Below are 18,882 nucleotides of genomic sequence, written 5' to 3'. Positions count from 1 at the left end.
CCATGCAACCGCAGAAGGTGCAACACCTGCCTCTTTACTTCCCCTCTCCTCACTGTCCAAGGGCCCAAACACTCCTTTCAATTGAAGCAGCATTTCACTTGCACTTCCCTCAATTTAGTCCACTGCATTCGCTGCTCCCAATGCGGTTTCCTCTACATTGGAGAGACCAAACGCAAACTGGGTGACTGCATTGCGGAACAGCTTCGGTCTGTCTGCAAGCATGACCCAGACCTCCCTGTCGCTTGCCGTTTCAACACTCCACCCTGCTTTCATGCCCTTCTTGGACTGCTGCATTGTTCCAGTGAAGCTCAATGCAAACTGGAGGAACAGCACCTCATCTTCCGACTAGGCACTTTACAGCCTTCCAGAATGAATATTGAGTTCAACAACTTGAGATCATGAACTCTCTCCTCTATCCCCACCCCCTTTTCGATCCCCCTTTTTGCCAAGTATTTACATATATTTTTTCTTTCCCACCTATTTCCATTATTTTTAAATGTATTTCCATCCATTGTTTTATCTCTGCCTTTTAGCCTATTTCAATCCTTTCCCCTCACCCCACCCTCACTAGGGCTATGTGTACCTTTATTATCACATTCCTTAGATAACACCACCACCTTCAACACCTCTTTGTCCTTTTGTCTATGACATCTTTTGCTTATCTCCACCTATCACTGGCCCTCCTATCCAGCTCTACCTAACCCGACACCCCCCCGCTTAAACCAGCTTATATTTCACCTCTTTTCTATTTTTCCTTAGATCTGTTGAAGAGGACTTGAAGTGTTAACTGTGTTCCTCTCCGCAGATGCTTTCAGACCTGCTGAGTTTTCCAGGTATTTTTGTTTTTGTAATGGTGAAGATGTTTTGTTAACTACAGTAACATCTTGCTTCTGTCTGTGGCTGGGAAGATCCTTGAGCACATCCTCCCTGAACTATCTGAATAATACTATTGGAGACCATGTTCTGCTTGAGACACAATGCAGATTTTAATTTTGAGAAATCATTGTGGATATGATCTTTTGTCGCAAGATTGAGACAGGAGAAATATAAAGCAAGCATCTTTTCATTTGACAAAGGGCTTTTACATTTTTTAACAGTGACTTCAAATTTTTGGCTAATGCTTGGCTGTCTTGGATAATATTAGCAATTTGATTTGCCAGTTAAATTTCATTGGTTGTGGGGTGGTGCCTAACACTTTATCAATGGAGCGAAATAGAACCGAGTACTTGCAATCACCTATTTGAACTGTTCTCTGCCCTAGTGAAGGGTGCGTTATACATCCAATTCAATACAGATGGAAAGCTGTTGAACTTAAAAAGATTACAAGAAAAGAGCACAACCAAATAAACTATTGCTGTGAATGTTCAGCCTATGACTGTTCACTTGTTTGCCCTTGTGTTAGATCAGGCTTTCAGCAACTGCTTCGTGTCTGCAGCTGAGAATTATAGCCCATTGATCAGTCTGAAGAAAATTGAAATTACATTCCAGGTGGCACTTCACTTACACACCACTATTTCAGTTCATTGAACACAAATGAGTCCAGACCAGTAATTTACTTACCTGGCAGCAGCCCACCCATCTTAGTTATGTAAGTGATTCATCACTTTAGGAATACCTGCTCAGATTCTACTGAAAGCCGTATGTTGGATAAACATAAACTGGAAATTAAGACTAACTGTGGAATGTGTATGGCATTGTCCCTGCTGCTTCTGTGGGAACTGGACACTATAGACACATCAAAGAACATGAAAATATTCCTATAGCCTTCATACTACTATAAATTTCAGGTGGCCTGCCAGCCAGGATTCTAAACACTGAGCTCTTGGTTTTTTTTCTTTACAGGGGTTAAGATCAAAGATCAGTTAAGGTGGCCTGAGCACAGTTTGAAGTTGCTGAGCTCAACTTGAAGCAGAAAGAATTCAAGCATTCACATGGATTTAATGTGGAATCTGGGAGGTGCTGATTACAGACTATAAATTGACAATGCTATTCACCAGTGCCAAAGTTGCTTTGAGGGGCAAACTATTGAAACTGCATAGGGGGAAGGCTGAACAAAGACCAGTTGACGAACAGTTTAATATCCTCAGAATTCCCCTGTGTAAATTTCATTTGTTAAAGTTTCAATTTTGGACCCTTTGTTCAGACTAGCTACAGACCAGAAGAAGAGTAATACAGACTCCAGCTCTGAAGAAGGATCATATGGACTCGAAATGTTAACTCTGTTTTCCTCTCTACAGATTAGCAGCAAACCTGTTAAGGTTTCCCAGCATTTTCTGTTTTTGTTTGATTTTCAGCATTCACAGTATTTTGATTTTAGCTACAGACCATGCTGGTTATGTTGTCACAAGCTTCGCAGAGTTTAAGTAAGTCACAATGCATACAAAAATGTGACACTTAAGAAAGGCAGCGATATACTGGAACTTTGGCTCGCGATCCGCCTGTCATCGCAGCGCTGTCTCTTGTTCTGTTGACTGTAGTCTATCTCCTTCCTGCTCATCTGCCTCAAGTGGTGCACTGTGCTGCTGAAAGCTGATGCTTATTAACTCTTTCTAGCACAGCCCCTGTGAATAATCAGATGGTGTTCCTGAACTCCAGTTGGTTGAGGTAACACATCAATCTCTGATTAGTTTCTTAAGGGTGATGGTTTTCTACTGATGTCATTTCCTGCTATCTCCTGACTAGTTCCCTAAGGTAGCAATTACTTATGGGATAGTCCCCCTCATTGTAGCTTTTTCTACTATTTCATTAACTTTTATAGCTTTCTACTGAGATAATGGGACATTTAGACGTTTTCTTTGTCTGCTTATTTGAGATAAAGAGCATGTATTGTCAGGTCTTAATGATTAATATTTCTGGGCTCAGTGGCCCAAATGCCTAATTGGTGTACAGGTATTCTGTAGAGTTCTCCTTAAAACAGGTGCCTATCAGTGTGTTTTGGTTGAAGGAAGTTACTTGCTAGTATTTGTTCCAAACATCAGCATCTGCTATAAAACAAAGTTAATTAAAAGAGTACAAAGTAGCACATCCCTTAAACTAATACAGAAATTACAAAGTTACTTCATATATAAAATGTATACAAAGATAATCAGTGCGTTAAAGACAAGGTAGCAATATACACTTTTTAAAATACAGCATGATACATTTAGTTGATACATGTAAAGGAATTACATAGAATTTACAGAACCAAAGCAATACATAGGCCTGTTGTAATTTGAAAGAAAGTGACTGTTTCTCTTCAAGGCACTACAAGTTAAAAGGAAGGCTAAATTAATTTAGGACATGGAGCTGTAGGTGGAAACCTTAGTGCAGGCGTAGGGAAAGTCATGTTTAATAATTAGTTTTGAGGTTTGTTATGTGTAATGATCAAGTAATTGAACCGTATTAATCAATTACAATTAAGCAGAACATCACATTAGGTTAAAAACAAAAAAAAAAAATTAGGTTAATTGATTAATACGGTTCAACTACTTGATCATTACACATAACAAACCTCAAAACTAAATTATTAAACATGACTTTCCCTACGCCTGCACTAAGTTTCCAGCTAGGTGTGTCATGTTTGATAGGATAGACATTGATCCAACTCCATGGATATGGCCAGAAGACCATGTCCTGATAGACAGTCAACTGCCAGAATCTAACAATTAGTTTCTTCCAAACAGAAAAAGTCTTTCTACATGTAAAGGTTTCTTTCAGATAGCGTGCACTTTAGTGATTCCTAGCTGGTGAAGATAAAAGATTGCCTAAATTTTATTTGACTGTGTCCAAACCAAAGGCACGCCACATATCTATTTATTAAACACTTTATTTAGATTTGCACAAGTCTGAAGATGTTACTTAAAGCTCTAACCCACAGAATGGACATTGAATTTATTGGCTGTGCCTTATGTAACTGTTCAGTGTAAGAATATGAAGTTCACCCCATGTTAAAATTATGAAAACAACATTCTTTACAAAACTATCACCATCATCTCACCTCATTGTGTTTGATAATTAACTGGGAATGCTGCGGATAACAGCTTTGGATACTAGAGTTTGTGACGTTTACTTCAGATTAAAAATTGATCCATAGGCGGAGTGCCCACATCACTTGCTGGTTTCTGATAAAGAACAAGGGTGTTTTACATGAAGGACTGTCTAATGCTGAATAAAATAACTGCAAATTTGGGAATTGCTTTCAGGATTTTAAATCATAGATTTGGATACATTTACTAATGCAGTTCATTTCAAATATTTAAAAATGCTACTCTCTTCTTGAATTTAGAACAAAATTAAGCATTAAAATCGTTTCACATTTCAAAAGAGAGTAACATGAGATTAAAGTAGCTATCCTTACTTAATGTGCATAAAGTCAAACTGAAACTGTTTATGTTCAGGTAGAATGTTTTAGTGTGAAGGCATGGTGTGATTTTCTTTTAATTCATCAGAACTCTTGAGCGGTTTGGAATTTATTCTATTTAAGTGTTGAAGGTTTATTTCTTTCTCAATAACTTATGACAACTTGAGCTTCCCATGTGCCATTTGATGTCTTAGAATGCGGGCAAACTGATGACCTGTGTCCCACAGTCATCATTCTAAACCAGTCACGAGGGAATGTGCAAGAGTTGTGCCATTTGCCTTGTGCTCTTCTGAGATCATGAGATCATAAAACATAGGAGCAGAAGTAGGCCATTTGGCCCATCGAGTCTGCACTGCCATTCAATGAGATCATTACTGATCTGATAATCCTCAATTCCACTTTCCTGCCCTTTCCCCGTAACCCTTGATTCCCTTACTGATTAAAAATGTCAATTTCAGCCTTGAATATACTTAACAACCCAGCCTCTATAGCCCGGTACATTAAAGGATTCCACAGATTGACTACCCTCCGAGAGAAGAAATCCCTCCTCATCTCTGTCTTAAATGGGTGACCCCTTACTCTGAGATTATGCCCTCTGGTCCTAGACTTTCCCACAAGGGGAAGCAACCTCTCAGCATTTGCCCTGTCAAGCCACTTAATCTTACATGTTTCAATAAACATATAACTCCAATAAGTACAGGCCCAACCTATTCAACCTCTCCTCAAAGAAAATCCCTCCATGCCCAAGATCAACCTAGTGAACCGTCTCTGGACTGACTCCAATGCCAGTGTATCTTTCCTTAGATAAGGGTGCCAAAACTGTTTACAATATTCTAGGTGTGGTCTAACTTGTGCCTTGTATAGTTATAGCAATGCTTCCTTATTTTTAAACTCCATTCCCTTTAAAATAGAGGTCAACATTCCATTTGCCTTCCCTATTACCTGCTGAACTTGTATGCAAGCTTTTTGAGATTCATGCACAAGGACCCCCAAATCCCGCTGTGCTGCAGCTTTCTTCAGTCTTTCTCCATTTAAATAATATTCAGCTCCTCCATTCTTTCTGCCAAAGTGCATAACCTCACATTTTCCAACATTATATTCCATCTGCCAAGTTTTTGCCCACTCACTTAACCTGTCTATATACTTCTGTAGACTGTGTCATCCTCACCACTTGCCTTCCCACCTATTTTTGTGTCATCCACAAACTTGGCAATAGTACATTCACTTCCCTCGTCCAAGTCAATAATATATATTGTAAATAACTGTGGCCTCAGCACTGATCCTTGTGGCACTCCACTAGTTACAGGTTGCCATCCTGAAAATGCTCCCCTTATGCCAACTCTGTCTTCTATTAGTTAGCAGGCTCTATATAAATGCAAGACTTTTTTTGTAAATGCATTCAAGGATCAACAATATCATGGCAATCTAATGACTATAGCCGATAATTATAGGATTCTTTAGCATATCAGATCATGAGGGGTGGTGCCATTAATACTGCTAAGTAACAGCTAATGTAAATCTCCTCCAAATGCCAACATCAAACAAACTAGGGTTAAATGTATTATTGATTAGATGGATTTGCAAGTTTTTTCTTACTCTGCTTTAACAATCTGACTGAAATTCAAAACTCAGAATTGCATCTTTTACCACATCAATGCACCATTTCCAATTCCAACAATAATTATTTTATGATTTTTGAGATAAAAGTGTACTTATAATCCACAACATTACCTTGATACCAATTCAGGTTGCAGTACAGAAGTACTGAACTCAGAAATTGTTTTAATTAGTTGCTCATGTCCCGATGCATTTTCCTCACTTTGATATTATTGTTCGTGATAAATTGATTGCTTCATTTATTTCATTAAAAATTTGAGAGGATGTATCTGAAGAAGTGAGAGAAACAGGTACAACTGGGGCTTAATTCTCTTGACGGGGCCACAAATTCGAAGTGGAAACTTGAACCACCAGATTTTTGTCCTATTTAATTTCTGACAGGAAACTGCCGTATAGATGGGAGGCAGTATTAATGCTCGCGTCAATTATGTCCCTTCAGTTAGAGCTTGTCCAGAAATTTCCCCAAAAGAATCCCAGATAGGTCCAGCAGAATCCATGTGTACTGAAATCAAGTGTAGATCCCAGCAAAGGTAGACAATTGTCATTGATCCATTGATTAATTGACCTGCAATTTGAGTATGAAGAATAAAACAATTTGAAATTTATTTCTTCTCAGCCCCCTTAGAGGCATGGCACCATCCCGAGAACCACCTCCTTTGTAGATCAGACATCCCACTTACTCGAGAGAAGCTGGTATCCATTTTGAATATATAAATTACACAGTTTCCACAATATTTTGAATTCAAACACTAAACACAAATAAGACAAGTTTCTCACATTAAAGTAAGAAAAATATGAATGGAAACCACTTTAGAAAAAGAAAATCTGTTCTGTGATAATCACAGAATTTTGGGTTTTCAAAGCTTAGTTCTTCAATCCTTATGCAACCCTGTTTTGATATAGGTTACTTTAAAGCTTCCTCTGGATTCTTAATAATTAGGCTATGCTTACCCAAAGCCTGACCAGTTGTCCATATATTAAGCTCATCAAACAAACATCAATATAATCATCCTTAAAGGCACTTCAGTTCAGGCCACAGTTCTTACTTTCTGATCTGTATTGAGCAATCATAGTCACAATCTGCCTGCCCCCTTTAGAGCCAGTGCAGCCTGCTGATGCGTTGTAGCACATAGATCGATGCTATTTACTGATAGAATTTGGTCATTTCTCTTCTCTACTCGGTATTTCCTTCAAATAGAAACAAAAACAGAAAACTCTGGAAAAACTCGGCAGGTCTAGCAGCATCTGTGGAGAGAGAAACAGATTTAACGTTTCAAGTCTGTATGACCCTTCTTCAGACTTTTCCTTCAAATAGGTTCATTAATATCAGAAACTCTTTGTTGAAAAATTTAGGGAAGATTTGTTCTTTGCTATCTCTGTGTATTGTTACTTAGTGCACCAAGAACTAAGTTGCTGCATCATTAAGCTACAAGACCAAAATTTTAGTATACTTAAAATTGGTACGTCATTTAATGGCAAATTGTGGATATTTCACTGACTTTAAATTTTGCTGAGTTTAGATCTGACAAACTCGTATTAATGGAAAAAATAGCAATTGTATGATGATAGTAATATACTGCCATTTCAATTTGTGCTACCTGTGGTTTCCATTTAAATTGGAATGAGTGGCCTATGGAAACTTGACGTTGATAGAAGTAACCCTTGGAAAAGTAATTAATTAATTGATGTCACATATGAACAGCATAAGCAGATCCCAAGTTCTGAACATTCAGTTAAAAGTTGGAAAAGTAGTTAATTAATTGATGTCACATATGAACAGCATAAGTAGATCCAAAGTTCTGAACATTCAGTTAAAAGTTGTAAAAGAATTGTAGATATTCTAAAATTTCTTCCTGGTTTACTAATGCTTACAAAAAAATTTAAAGAACTGTACATCATATTCTACATATACCCGGTATAGGCCATTAATTTAGAAAAAGTACGGTTAAAAAAAAAAGTGCCTAGGTAAATGATTGAACAATATGATTTGTATTACTACAACTTAGAGTGGCCCTGGAATTGCATTTCATTTCTGTAGTTGCTGGTGCTAGTGTGAGTTACAAATTTGTGAAAATGTTGCGATTATTCTTCATATTCCCATGTGCATTACCATAATTTATTAACTGATTAAGATGCTTGTGACTTAGAAGAATCAGATCAACTTTTTCTCACATCTCTAATGTTTTTTCTGGGATGAGAAGGCTGTCCTGTGGAGAGATATTAATTAGAATGGGCCTATATCCCCTGGAGTGAAGAAGATTAGGGGTGTGATCTCATTTAAATCTGTAAAATTCTTAGAAGGCTTGACAAGGTAGATGTTGAGAGGCTGTTTCCCTTGACCAGAGAGCTTAGAATTAAGGGCCATAGCTTCAGGATAATGGGTCAGCCATTTTGCACTGAGATGAGGAGGAACTTCGTCATTCAGATGGTTGTGAATTCTGTACTCTAGAAAGCTGTGAATGCTCAGTCAATGAGTATATTCAAGATTGAGAGTGCTTGATTTTTGTGTACTCAGGGAATAGAGGGGCATAGGGGTAGGCAAAAAGGTGGGTTGTGGTCAAGGATCTGCCATGATCTTATTAAATGGTGGAACAGGCTCAAGGGGTCATATGGCCTATTTCTGCTCCTATTTCTTATGATCCTATCTTTGCTAATTCATTTTCTGCCCAGCTACTAGTTTTTTTTATATATACTGTACGCAATCTTTCTTAGTTTTTAAAGATTGGCAGGCATTATTTTGCATTGGGGAAGCTTCTCTGGTGAGTAAAATGGCCTATAGAAATGTGTGACATCAGAGATACAGGATTATTACAGAAATTAGAGATAATTCAATACACCAAGTACAAGATTAATTTTTCGTGCCAAAATATAGAGAAGTTCAGTGTGCACAATCCATTCTTTCTTAAGTCTCAATTACAGTGCTCTTTTTTCACAAGTAGCTTTTTATTATTTTAGGCTTTCTTTTACACAGTATGGCAGTATCTTTACAGAAAGCATTTTAGTACACAATTACTTGAGTTCTATGTTGATTCACTACAGTGTAGTTTTAATGGATCTAAGTCATTGTCTAAGCTGTTAAGACTATGTAGTTTGCACATTTACAATGAACTAAGTACACCAATGCGATTACTTTTGTTCATTTTGTCTGCTCTAAATTTATGGTTTAGATTGGCACAATTAATTTTATTTCCCTCCCGGTTTTGCTGACTTAACTTTTGTTTCTGCTATAAATGAAACTTTAGAAATGTGAATGATTCCAGCTTATTTTGGTATGGAATGAATTATTTAAAAGTTTACTACCTTTATTTTTGTATTTTAGCATACTAACCCAGCAAGCTGCTCCAAAATAAATAAAAAAAGGATTATTTTAGCCTGCATAAATAAACAAAATTCTCCTACAACAGGAAACATCCTCTCCATATTCACCCTGTCAAGACCCCTCAGGATCTTAAAGGTTTCAATAAACTCGCCTCTTTACTAAATTCCAGTGGATTCAAGCCTAGACTGTCCAATTTTCTGATAAGACAACCCGCCCATTCCTGTTATTAGTCTAGTAAACCTTCTCTGACCTGCTTCCAATGCACTTACATCCTTTCTTAAATAAAGAGACCAATATTGTACACACTATTCCAGATGTGGTCTCACCCTGTACAACTGAAGCATAACCTCCCTACTTTTGTATTCCATTCCCCTCAATAAACAATAACATTCTGTTAGCTTTCCTAATTACTTGCTGCACCTGCATACGATCTTTATGTGATTCATGCAGTAGGACACCCAGATCCTTTGAATCTCTGAGCTCTGCAATCTCTCACCATTTAGATATTATACTCATTTTTTATTCTTCCTGCCAAAGTGAACAATTTCACATTTGCCCTTATTATACTCCATTTGTCAGATTTTTGCCAATGCACTGGAGCTATGTCTCTTTGTAGCTTCCTTATGTTGTCTTCACAACTTACTTTCCTACCTATCTTTGTGTCATCAGCAAATTTAGCAACCATACCTTCTGTTCCTTCATCTAAGTCATTTATACAAATTATAAAAGGTTGAGGCCTCAGCACTGATCTCTGTGGCACACCACTCATTACATCCTGTCAACCAGAAAAAGACCCATTTATGCCAACTCTGTTTCCTGTTAACTAGCCAATCTTCTCTCCACGCCAATATGTTCCCCCTACACCACGAGCTTTTAATTTCCACAATAACCTTTGATGTGGCAACTTATGAAATGCCTACTGGAAATCCAAGTACAGTACACCCACCGGTTCCCCTTTATCCACAGCACATGTGGCTCCCTCAAAGAACTCCAATAAATTGGTTAAACATGATTTCCCTTCCACAAAACTTGTTTGACCGGCGCAGATTTGATGGGCCAAAGGGCCCTTTTCTGTGCTGTTAACCCCTATGACTATGTTGACTCTGTCTGATTGCCTTGAATTTTTCCAAGTGCTCTGCTATAATTTCCTGCTTTCTGTCTCCCTCCCTCTTTGAATAAAGGAGTTATATTCGCTGTTTTCCAATCTAATGGAATCTTCCTAGAATGTTGGAATTTTGGAAAATTAAAACCAGTGCATCTCATTAGCCATTTCTTTTAAGACCCTAGGATAAAGTCCATCAGGACCTAGCCCGCAGCTGTTTTCTAAGTACCATTTGCCTGGCGATTTTAATTTCCTGAATGCCTCTCCCTTCCATTTCCTGATTTACAATTATTTCTGGGATGTAACTTGTATCCTCTACAGTGAATGCAAAATACTTGGTCAATTCATCTGCCATCTCCTTATTTTCCATTATTAGTTCCCTAGACTCACTTTCTACAGGACCAATACTCACTTTGTTAACTCTTCCTATTTAAGTGCCTATAGAAACTCTTACTATCTTTCTTTATATTTCTAGCTAGCTTTCTCTCGAACTCTAATTTTTCCCTCCGTATTAATCTTTTTGTCATTATTTGCTTTTCTTTATTATGTCCAATCTTCTGATCTGCCACCTGTCTTTGTACAATTATATGCTTTTCCTTTAAGTTTGATACAGTCTTTAATTGTTTTTAGTGAACCATGGATGGTGAGTCCTCCCCTTGGAATTTTTCTTTCTCATTGCAATATATCTATTCTGTATATTCTGAAATATCCCTTTAAATGTTTGCCACTGAACCTCTATTGACCTATCCCTTAACCTCATTTGCCAGCCGTTCACTTTAGCTAGCTATGCTCTCATGGCCTCATAACTACCCCTATTGAAGTGTAAATACTAGTCTTGGACTCACTCTTCTTCCCCTCAAACTGAATGTAAAGTTCAATCATACTATGTCACTGCTACCTAGCGGTGCCTTCACTATGAGGTTATCAATTAATCCTATCTCACTGCGCAAGACCAGTTCTCGTATAGCCTGCTCTCTGGTTGGCTCCAGAATGTGCTGTTCTAAGAAACTATCCCGAAAGAGTTCTGTGAACTCCCCATCTGGGCTACCTTTGCCCATCAGATTTTTCCAGTCTGTATGTAGATTAAAATTCCCCCATGATTATTGCTGCATCTTTGACAAGCTACCATTGTCTCTGCCTTTATACTCTCTCCCTTGTGTCATCACAATTAGGGGGCCTGTACACCACTCCCACAGGTGACTTCTTGCCTTTATCATTTCTCATTTTAACCCAAACTGCTTTGACATCCCAGTTTCCTGAGCTTAAGTCATCCCTCTCTAATGTGCTAATACCACCATTAATTAACAGAGCCACCCCTCCACTTTTTCCTGGCTTCCTGACCTTCCTAAATACCATGTATCTTTCAATATTCAGGTTCCAATCTATGTCATCCTTCAGCTATGTCTCTAATGGCTATCAAATCGTACTTATTTATTTCTGTTTGTGCTATCAGTTCACCTGTTTTGTTTCAAATGCTGTGTGCATTCAGATACAGAGTCTTTAGTTTTTTCCTTTTATTATTTCTGTAACCTCTAGCCTTGACTGCTGTTTTACATTTTGATTCGTACTCTCTATTCCTTCCTATCACATTCTGTTTCCCATATTAATATATTCCTTTCTTGCCTGGTCTCTTCTCTTTGGTTTACCACATCTTCCCAAATTTGATCCCTTGCCCCCACTATTCAGTTTAAACCCTCTCTACTTCTCTAGTTATGCAGCTCGCGAGGCCATCAGCCTCAGGACGGTTCAGGTGGAAACCGTCCCAGCGGTAGAGATCCCACTTTCCCAATACTGGTGCCAGTGCCCCACAAACCAGAACCCACTTCTCCCATGCCAGTCTTTGAGCTACACCTTCATTTCTCTAATCTTATTTGCCCTGTGCCAATTTGCACATGGCTCAGGTAATAATCCAGGGATGGTTACCTTTAAGATTCTGCTTAATTAGGTGCCTAGCTTCTCATATTGTCTATGCAGAACCTCCTTTTTCATCCTGTCAATGTTGTTGGTACTTACATGGACCATGACAACTGGGTTCTCAAACCTCCCACTTTAAGTTCCTCTCCAGCTCTGAGCAAATGTCCTGAACCCTGGCACTGGGCATTGCTCTTTGCTGCAGAGAACAGTTTCAATCCCCCTCACTATATTGTCCCCTACCAACGCTACATTCCTTTTTGCTCCCCCCACCTGAATGGCTTACTGTACCACAGTGCCATGGTTAGTCAGCTCATCCACCCTGCAGCCCCCATTCTCATCCAAAGAAGCTACATGTCATAGCTTCTGCAAATGTATCACTCAATGTATGAAGATTATATAAAATAGTATTTGTAGCATTCTGAATAAGTGGCAATTTGAAAATGGCAAATATCAGTTTTTCTTTTGCACTTTATATTTTTTTATTTTTAAAGTGCAAGAAGCATAGCTATTTCACCAGAAAGATTGAATGTGACCAGAAATTTTTCATGAGCTACATCAAGTGGTCAGATACTTCACACTGGAAAACCGAGTTCTTGGTGTTGTAAATTCAACTATATAACAGCTTGACCTACATCATTAGAAAGTGGTTTCTCTTTTCACAGCTGTAAGCATTTTTATCCATGGGTCAGTTATAGTCGAATTAATTTTACTCTAAGGCATTCCTATTAAAGAGAATGAGTTAGCATGGACAACACATGTTTTAACTGATCAGTTTTACTGTGACAGAAAATTTATGAAGCATTCCATTTTTAAGTGAAATGTTCACCTTGCATGAATATTTCCGAACCCAACCCTCCTTATTCATCTGTTCTTGGCGAGCTTGTAATGACAGCCCGGACTAAACATGAGGAGGCACTTACGGTACACACAGAAACTTAGCTAAAATGTGCAATAAATTATCAAGGGCATCATAATACCAGAAATGTTTTGTAATGGATTGGGAAATAAAATTTGATACCATCCTTGAAGTAAAGTTGTTATGGGTGCTTTCTAATAATAGCAGAGCAAAAATGTAACACTACTGCAAGAGTTCCTCAGGGTAGTGTCCCTGGCCCAACTGTTTTCTGCTGCTTCATCAATGCCCTTTCCTCCATCATAAGGTCAGAAATGGGGATGTTCTATTGACTGCAGTGTTCATACCATTTGTGATTCCTCAGACACTGAGCAGTCTGTGTCCAAGACCTGGACAACATTCCAGTTTGGGCTGATAAGCGGCAAGTAACATTGGCAGCACACAAGTGCTAGGCAATGACTATCTCCAACGAGAGAATTTAATCATTTCCGCTTGACATTTGATAGAATTACTATTGCTGAGTTCTGCACCATCAGCATCCTGGGGGTTATCATTGACAAGAAACTTAACTGAACCAGTCATAAAAATACTGTAGCTAAGAGCAGGTCAGGGCTGAGAATTCTGGGGTGAGCAACTCACCTGACTCCCCAAAGCCTGTCCCCCAACTACAAGTCAGAAGTTAGGAGTGTGCATTTACTCTGCACTTGCCTGCATGAGTGCAGCTCCAACAACACTCGAGAGCTTGACACCATCCAGGATAAAGCAGTTTGCTTTATTGGCACCCCATCTGCCACCTTAAACATTCACTTCCTACACCACTGATATATAATGGCAACAGGGTGTACCAGATACAAGATGCACTGCAGGAACTCGCCAGGTCTCATTTGACAGCATCTTCAAAATCTGCAACTTCTGCCACCTAGGGCAAGGGCAGCCGATGAATGGGAACAACACCACTTGAAAGATTTCCTCCAAGCCCCACACCATGCTGACCTGGAACTATATCACCATTCCTTCACTGTCGCTGGATCAAAATCCTGGAACTCCCTCCCTGACAGCACTGCGAGTGTACTTACACCAAGTGGACTAGTGTTCATGAAGGTGGTTCACCACCTCACACACCATGAAGGAATAAAAAACATAATTAAAGTATAAGTATTCACTGAAGACAGTGTTTATTTGGTAGTATTTGCTTTACTTGTTTGTTGTCTAGTAAATTAATTTGCTTTAAGCCGTGGAATCCTCTGGTGTAATTTCGTTCATTACGAAATTCATCGATTTCTTTTTTATTGTGCACGGTCTCTACAGGGATCATAACAACCGAGTGTAACAGATGATCATGTAAAATGAGTATTTTTAAAGCCAGTCTCTGAGTCAGAAGGCTGGGCGTTCAAACCCCGCTCCAGAGACTTGAACCCATAGCCTAGGCTGACACTTCAGTGCAGTGCTGAGGGAGTACTGCACTGCCAGAGGTCCTGCCTTTTGGATGAGATGTTAAACTGAAGCCTCCTTTGCCCCCTTGAGGACTTAAAAGATCCCATGGCACGATTTGAGCGGGAGAATTCTCAATATCCAGTCCGATATTTATTCCTCTACCAATATCAGTAAAACTGATTATCTGGCCACTTGTCTCATTGTTGTTTGTGGGACCTATGCATCAGCTACTACATTTGACTATATTATAAAAGTGGCCGTCGTTTGGGGTGTCCTGAAGTTGTGAAAGATGCCATATAAATGAAAATACTTTCATTTTAGTAGATTACCGGGTTTTTTGTAAGTTGATTTGATGAGACTTAAGCCAGTAGAGCACAAAACAATTTTATGACGTATACCTGAGAATTTGTGCTAGATTCCTTGTACTACAGGTCTTATGAAAATATTTAAAATTGCTTTATCCTCTTTTAGAAAATGGTTGCTCCTTGAAATTCATAACTGTTGTCTTCAAATGGTAGTTAGTACTACTTCACCACTGAGATACGTGACAAATGGGGCCAAATTCATTGATCAGTGTTATGCTTTGTTTATGGTTGCAATCAGAAATGCTTTTTCTTTCTTTAATCCATCTCTTCTGTGAAAATTTCTAACTTATGGCCACTAGGAGCTATCTAGAATCTCATCAAAATAATTGTTATGTATGAGCCAGTTTCCATAAAAGGCTTCACAACTGGCTGCATGAGGTTGCAGACAGATATTGAAAGGTTGAGTGAGTGGGCAAAGATCTGTCAAATGGTGTTTAATGTGGGGAAAATGTGACGTCGTTCACTTTGGTAGGAAGAACAAAAAAGCAGAGGACTACTTAAATGGAGAATGGCTGCATAATTCTGAGGTGCAGAGGGATCTAGGTGTTCTAGTATGAGTCACAAAAAGTTAGCATGCAGGTACAGCAAGTAATTAAGAAGGCTAATGGAATGCTATCCTTTATTACGAGAGGGATTGAACATAAAAGTAAGGATGCTATGCTTAAGTTATACAGGGCATTGGTGAGACTGCACCTCGAATACTGTGTGCAGTTTTGGCCTCCCTATTTAGGAAAGGATGTAAATGCATTGGAGGTTTACTAGATTGATACCTGGAATGAGTGGGTCGTCTTATGAGAAAAGATTGGCCAGAGTGGACTTGCTTCCACTGGAGTTTAGAGGAGTGAGGGGTGATTTGATTGAAGTATACAAGATCCTGAACAGCCTTGACATGGTGGATGTTGAAAGGCTGTTTCTTCTTGTGATTGAGTCTAGAACTAATGGGCACTGTTTTAAAATTAAGGTTCGCCCTTTTAGGACAGATGAGGAGAAATTTTTTCTGAGGGTTGTGTGACTTCTAATTCTCTGCCTCAGGTGGTGGTGGAGGCGGGCTTATTGAATATTTTTTAAGGCAGAGGTAGATAGATACTTGTTAGAGGAGGGAATCAAAGGTTATCAGGGTTAGACGGGAATGTGGAAATCGAAACACAAGATCATCAGTCATGATCTTACTGAATGGCAGAGCACCTTGAGGGGCCGAATGGTCTACTCCTGTTCCTATTTCTTCTGTTCTTATGTTTTAACTGAGTCCATCTTTGCACTTTGCAATTCAGATAACTGGATTAGAATTAGAGTGGGAACTCTGTTTTACTCCTCTTACACAGGGGAGGCCACTTGTAGACCTCTATTGACATTTTTGCTCAGAACAACTATTTCCCCACAATTCAAGGTTGAACTTTCTGGACTGCTTAATTCAATATCCACAGTGAAATGCTTTAAGTCATGTGTTATTTACATACATACATTAATTTGAAAACAGCAAAAAAAAAGTTATTTTAATTCTCCAGTTTTGATCTCTTGCATTTCTAAGAATTACAAGTGTGAAAAATGGCAAAGAAGAAGCCTGTTCTTTTATGATGGGAATTACTCCCTGATAAATCTTTAGGGTTTGGTGAATTTTTGCTATTGTTTGTAACATTTCTTTCACAGTATGCTGCAGGTTTAGTTCTGTGCAGTTTTTATGTAGGCCAAATCAAGTTGAAATGAATTTTACGGAAGCATTTACAACTGTACTCGAACAATACGAATGCAACATTCTTTATGAAAACTGTTGATCTGTAAGCAAACATTAATCTTGCTACTTAAGATAAATGTGTACATATAAGTTGATTGCCATGGGTTCCAGTAATCCAGTCAGATTTTGTTTGTATAGAGTCAAAACCTTTATGTTCACATTTTTATTTCTTAGAAACCTGTTGAAGAGGAGAAAGAAAAAATAAAGAAAACAGCAACAAAAAAGACAAAAGTCAAAGAAGCAAAGAAAACCTTGAAGAAAAATTTTAAAGTGAATACAAAAGTCACTTTCAATGAAGAAGGAGAGGTGAGCTTTTTCAGGTAGACACCCAAACAAGTAGATTATTTTTCTGACTCATTTCATTATATCAATTAAACTTCAGTCATCTGACATTTTATGTAGTATATATTTTCAGAACTTAGACAAGTTTTAAAAAAATTGAAGTGCTTGATTAATAAGATATGATACAGAAAGCAATCACATATTTGCTTTGAATCCTGCAATTCACACCACTGTGAATCCTGTAAGAAAGTTTATCTCAAGTTCTAATTAGATGATGGCAGTCATTTCACAGAAGCTATGGAATATTCTAACATTTTCCTTTACACTCTCCCTGCAATTGCCATGGGTTCAGGCTACATTCTTTACAGAACACTTTACATTTCTAAAGTAAGGCAACTTGATTGAAACACACAAGATCCTGAGGGGTCTTGACAGAGTGGATGTGGAAAGGATGCTTCCTCTTGTGGGAGAATCTAGAACTAGGTGTCACTGTTTTAAAAAAAGGGTTGCTTATTTAAGACAGAGATGAGAACATTTTTTTTTCTGAGGGTCGTGGATCTTTGGAACTCTCAAAAGGCAGTGGAAGCAGAGTCTTTGGATATTTTTAAGGCAGAATTAGAGAGATTCTTGATAAGCAAGGGGGTGAAAGGTTATCAGGGGTAGGTGGGGATATAGAGTTGAGGTTACAATCAGACCAGTTATGATCTTATTGAATGACAGAGCAGGCTTAAGAGGCTGAGTGACCTACTCCTATTTTGTATGTTCGTAATATTAATTATTTTCATAAATTTATCTAGAAATCAAGAAAATGATATCAAAGATTAGCTGTAAAAAAAGCTTTTTGAAAGCTTGCTTATTAAATCTATATTTAGAGCATTTGCATTATGGAGTATTTGTGCCAAATTTAAATTTTTGCCACTGAAATGAAACTAATTTTTCCAAATTGTTTGACATAAATAATTAACTTTAAATGCATTGTAATGTTGCAATGAATCAGATGAATTGAATGAATAAATATTTGAATATGGTTATTAAGCAGGCACGTACTTCAAATAATAATTATATTTTGGTTAGGTTGTACAGTATCTGTTAATTTATTAATACTGTGATTGAGCTGTACGTTACATAAAATTTGAATTTAGAAATGGTACTTTTCCTCTCCCATTTTATCTCATTGCGGTCATTCAGACTCCACAATGTCAATTCCAGGCCTAAAGGCCATCAGCTCAGACCAGTTTTCCACTAGCGCAATTGTTCTACATTGATAAATAGGGCATGCTTTTTCTGCCAAGTGATGTACTTCACTTCCTGTTTCCAGTGATGTTCCCTGTCCAATTATGTCATATGGATGACTGATAAATTAATGTGATTGTCCTAAGCAAACCCAATTACACCTGCTCTCACTTAATTAAGAAACCAAATTGAACTCCTAAGATAGGATACCACCAAGAGGCAAAAGGAGAGAGGACAAACTCCTGGGAAGCCCTCTACGAATGGAAAAATAGTTTGGAGGATGAGCCATTAAATAAAATAGATGCTATCAGTATAACTTTCATGGCAGACTATGTGGTGGTAAGTTGTTTAGAAGTGCATTGTGCCAAACCCTGGCAAAAGTTTTAGAGATGTCTGAGGTAATGAAAGGTCATTCACTGAGGCACTTGAAAGCAGAGTTCCAGGACACATAACAAAGACATCATCAGTGGAATGGCCATGCCAAAGATCATGCTAGCGATCATAGATTGCACAAAGACTTTGAAGGTGATGGAAATTTGATAGTTAATTGCAGCTTTTATAACTTGAGAAAATACTGACAAATGGTTAAACAGGTTTGTAGTAAGAGAATAGTCAAATTTGCATGGAAAAAGGAAGGTCTGCAAGTAAAAAAAAAATGAATGAGGTGTCAAAGGACACATGGAAGTTTAAGA

At 38.2% G+C, this 18,882-nt stretch overlaps 1 protein-coding gene across 1 annotated transcript in view; it reads left to right on the top strand.

Annotated features, from left to right (window-relative positions):
• Positions 1-18,882, top strand: part of ddx10 (DEAD (Asp-Glu-Ala-Asp) box polypeptide 10) — a 274,853-nt gene that overhangs the window by 123,384 nt on the left and 132,587 nt on the right. The window contains exon 14 of the mRNA XM_041198686.1: positions 16,850-16,981. Within this exon, the coding sequence (XP_041054620.1) occupies positions 16,850-16,981 (132 nt within the window). The remainder of the gene's footprint in view (positions 1-16,849; positions 16,982-18,882) is intronic.

The sequence above is a fragment of the Carcharodon carcharias genome, chromosome 11, assembly GCF_017639515.1.
Source record: "Carcharodon carcharias isolate sCarCar2 chromosome 11, sCarCar2.pri, whole genome shotgun sequence".
Lineage (NCBI taxonomy): Eukaryota > Metazoa > Chordata > Chondrichthyes > Lamniformes > Lamnidae > Carcharodon > Carcharodon carcharias.
This window is presented reverse-complemented; position numbering and strand designations above follow the sequence as displayed.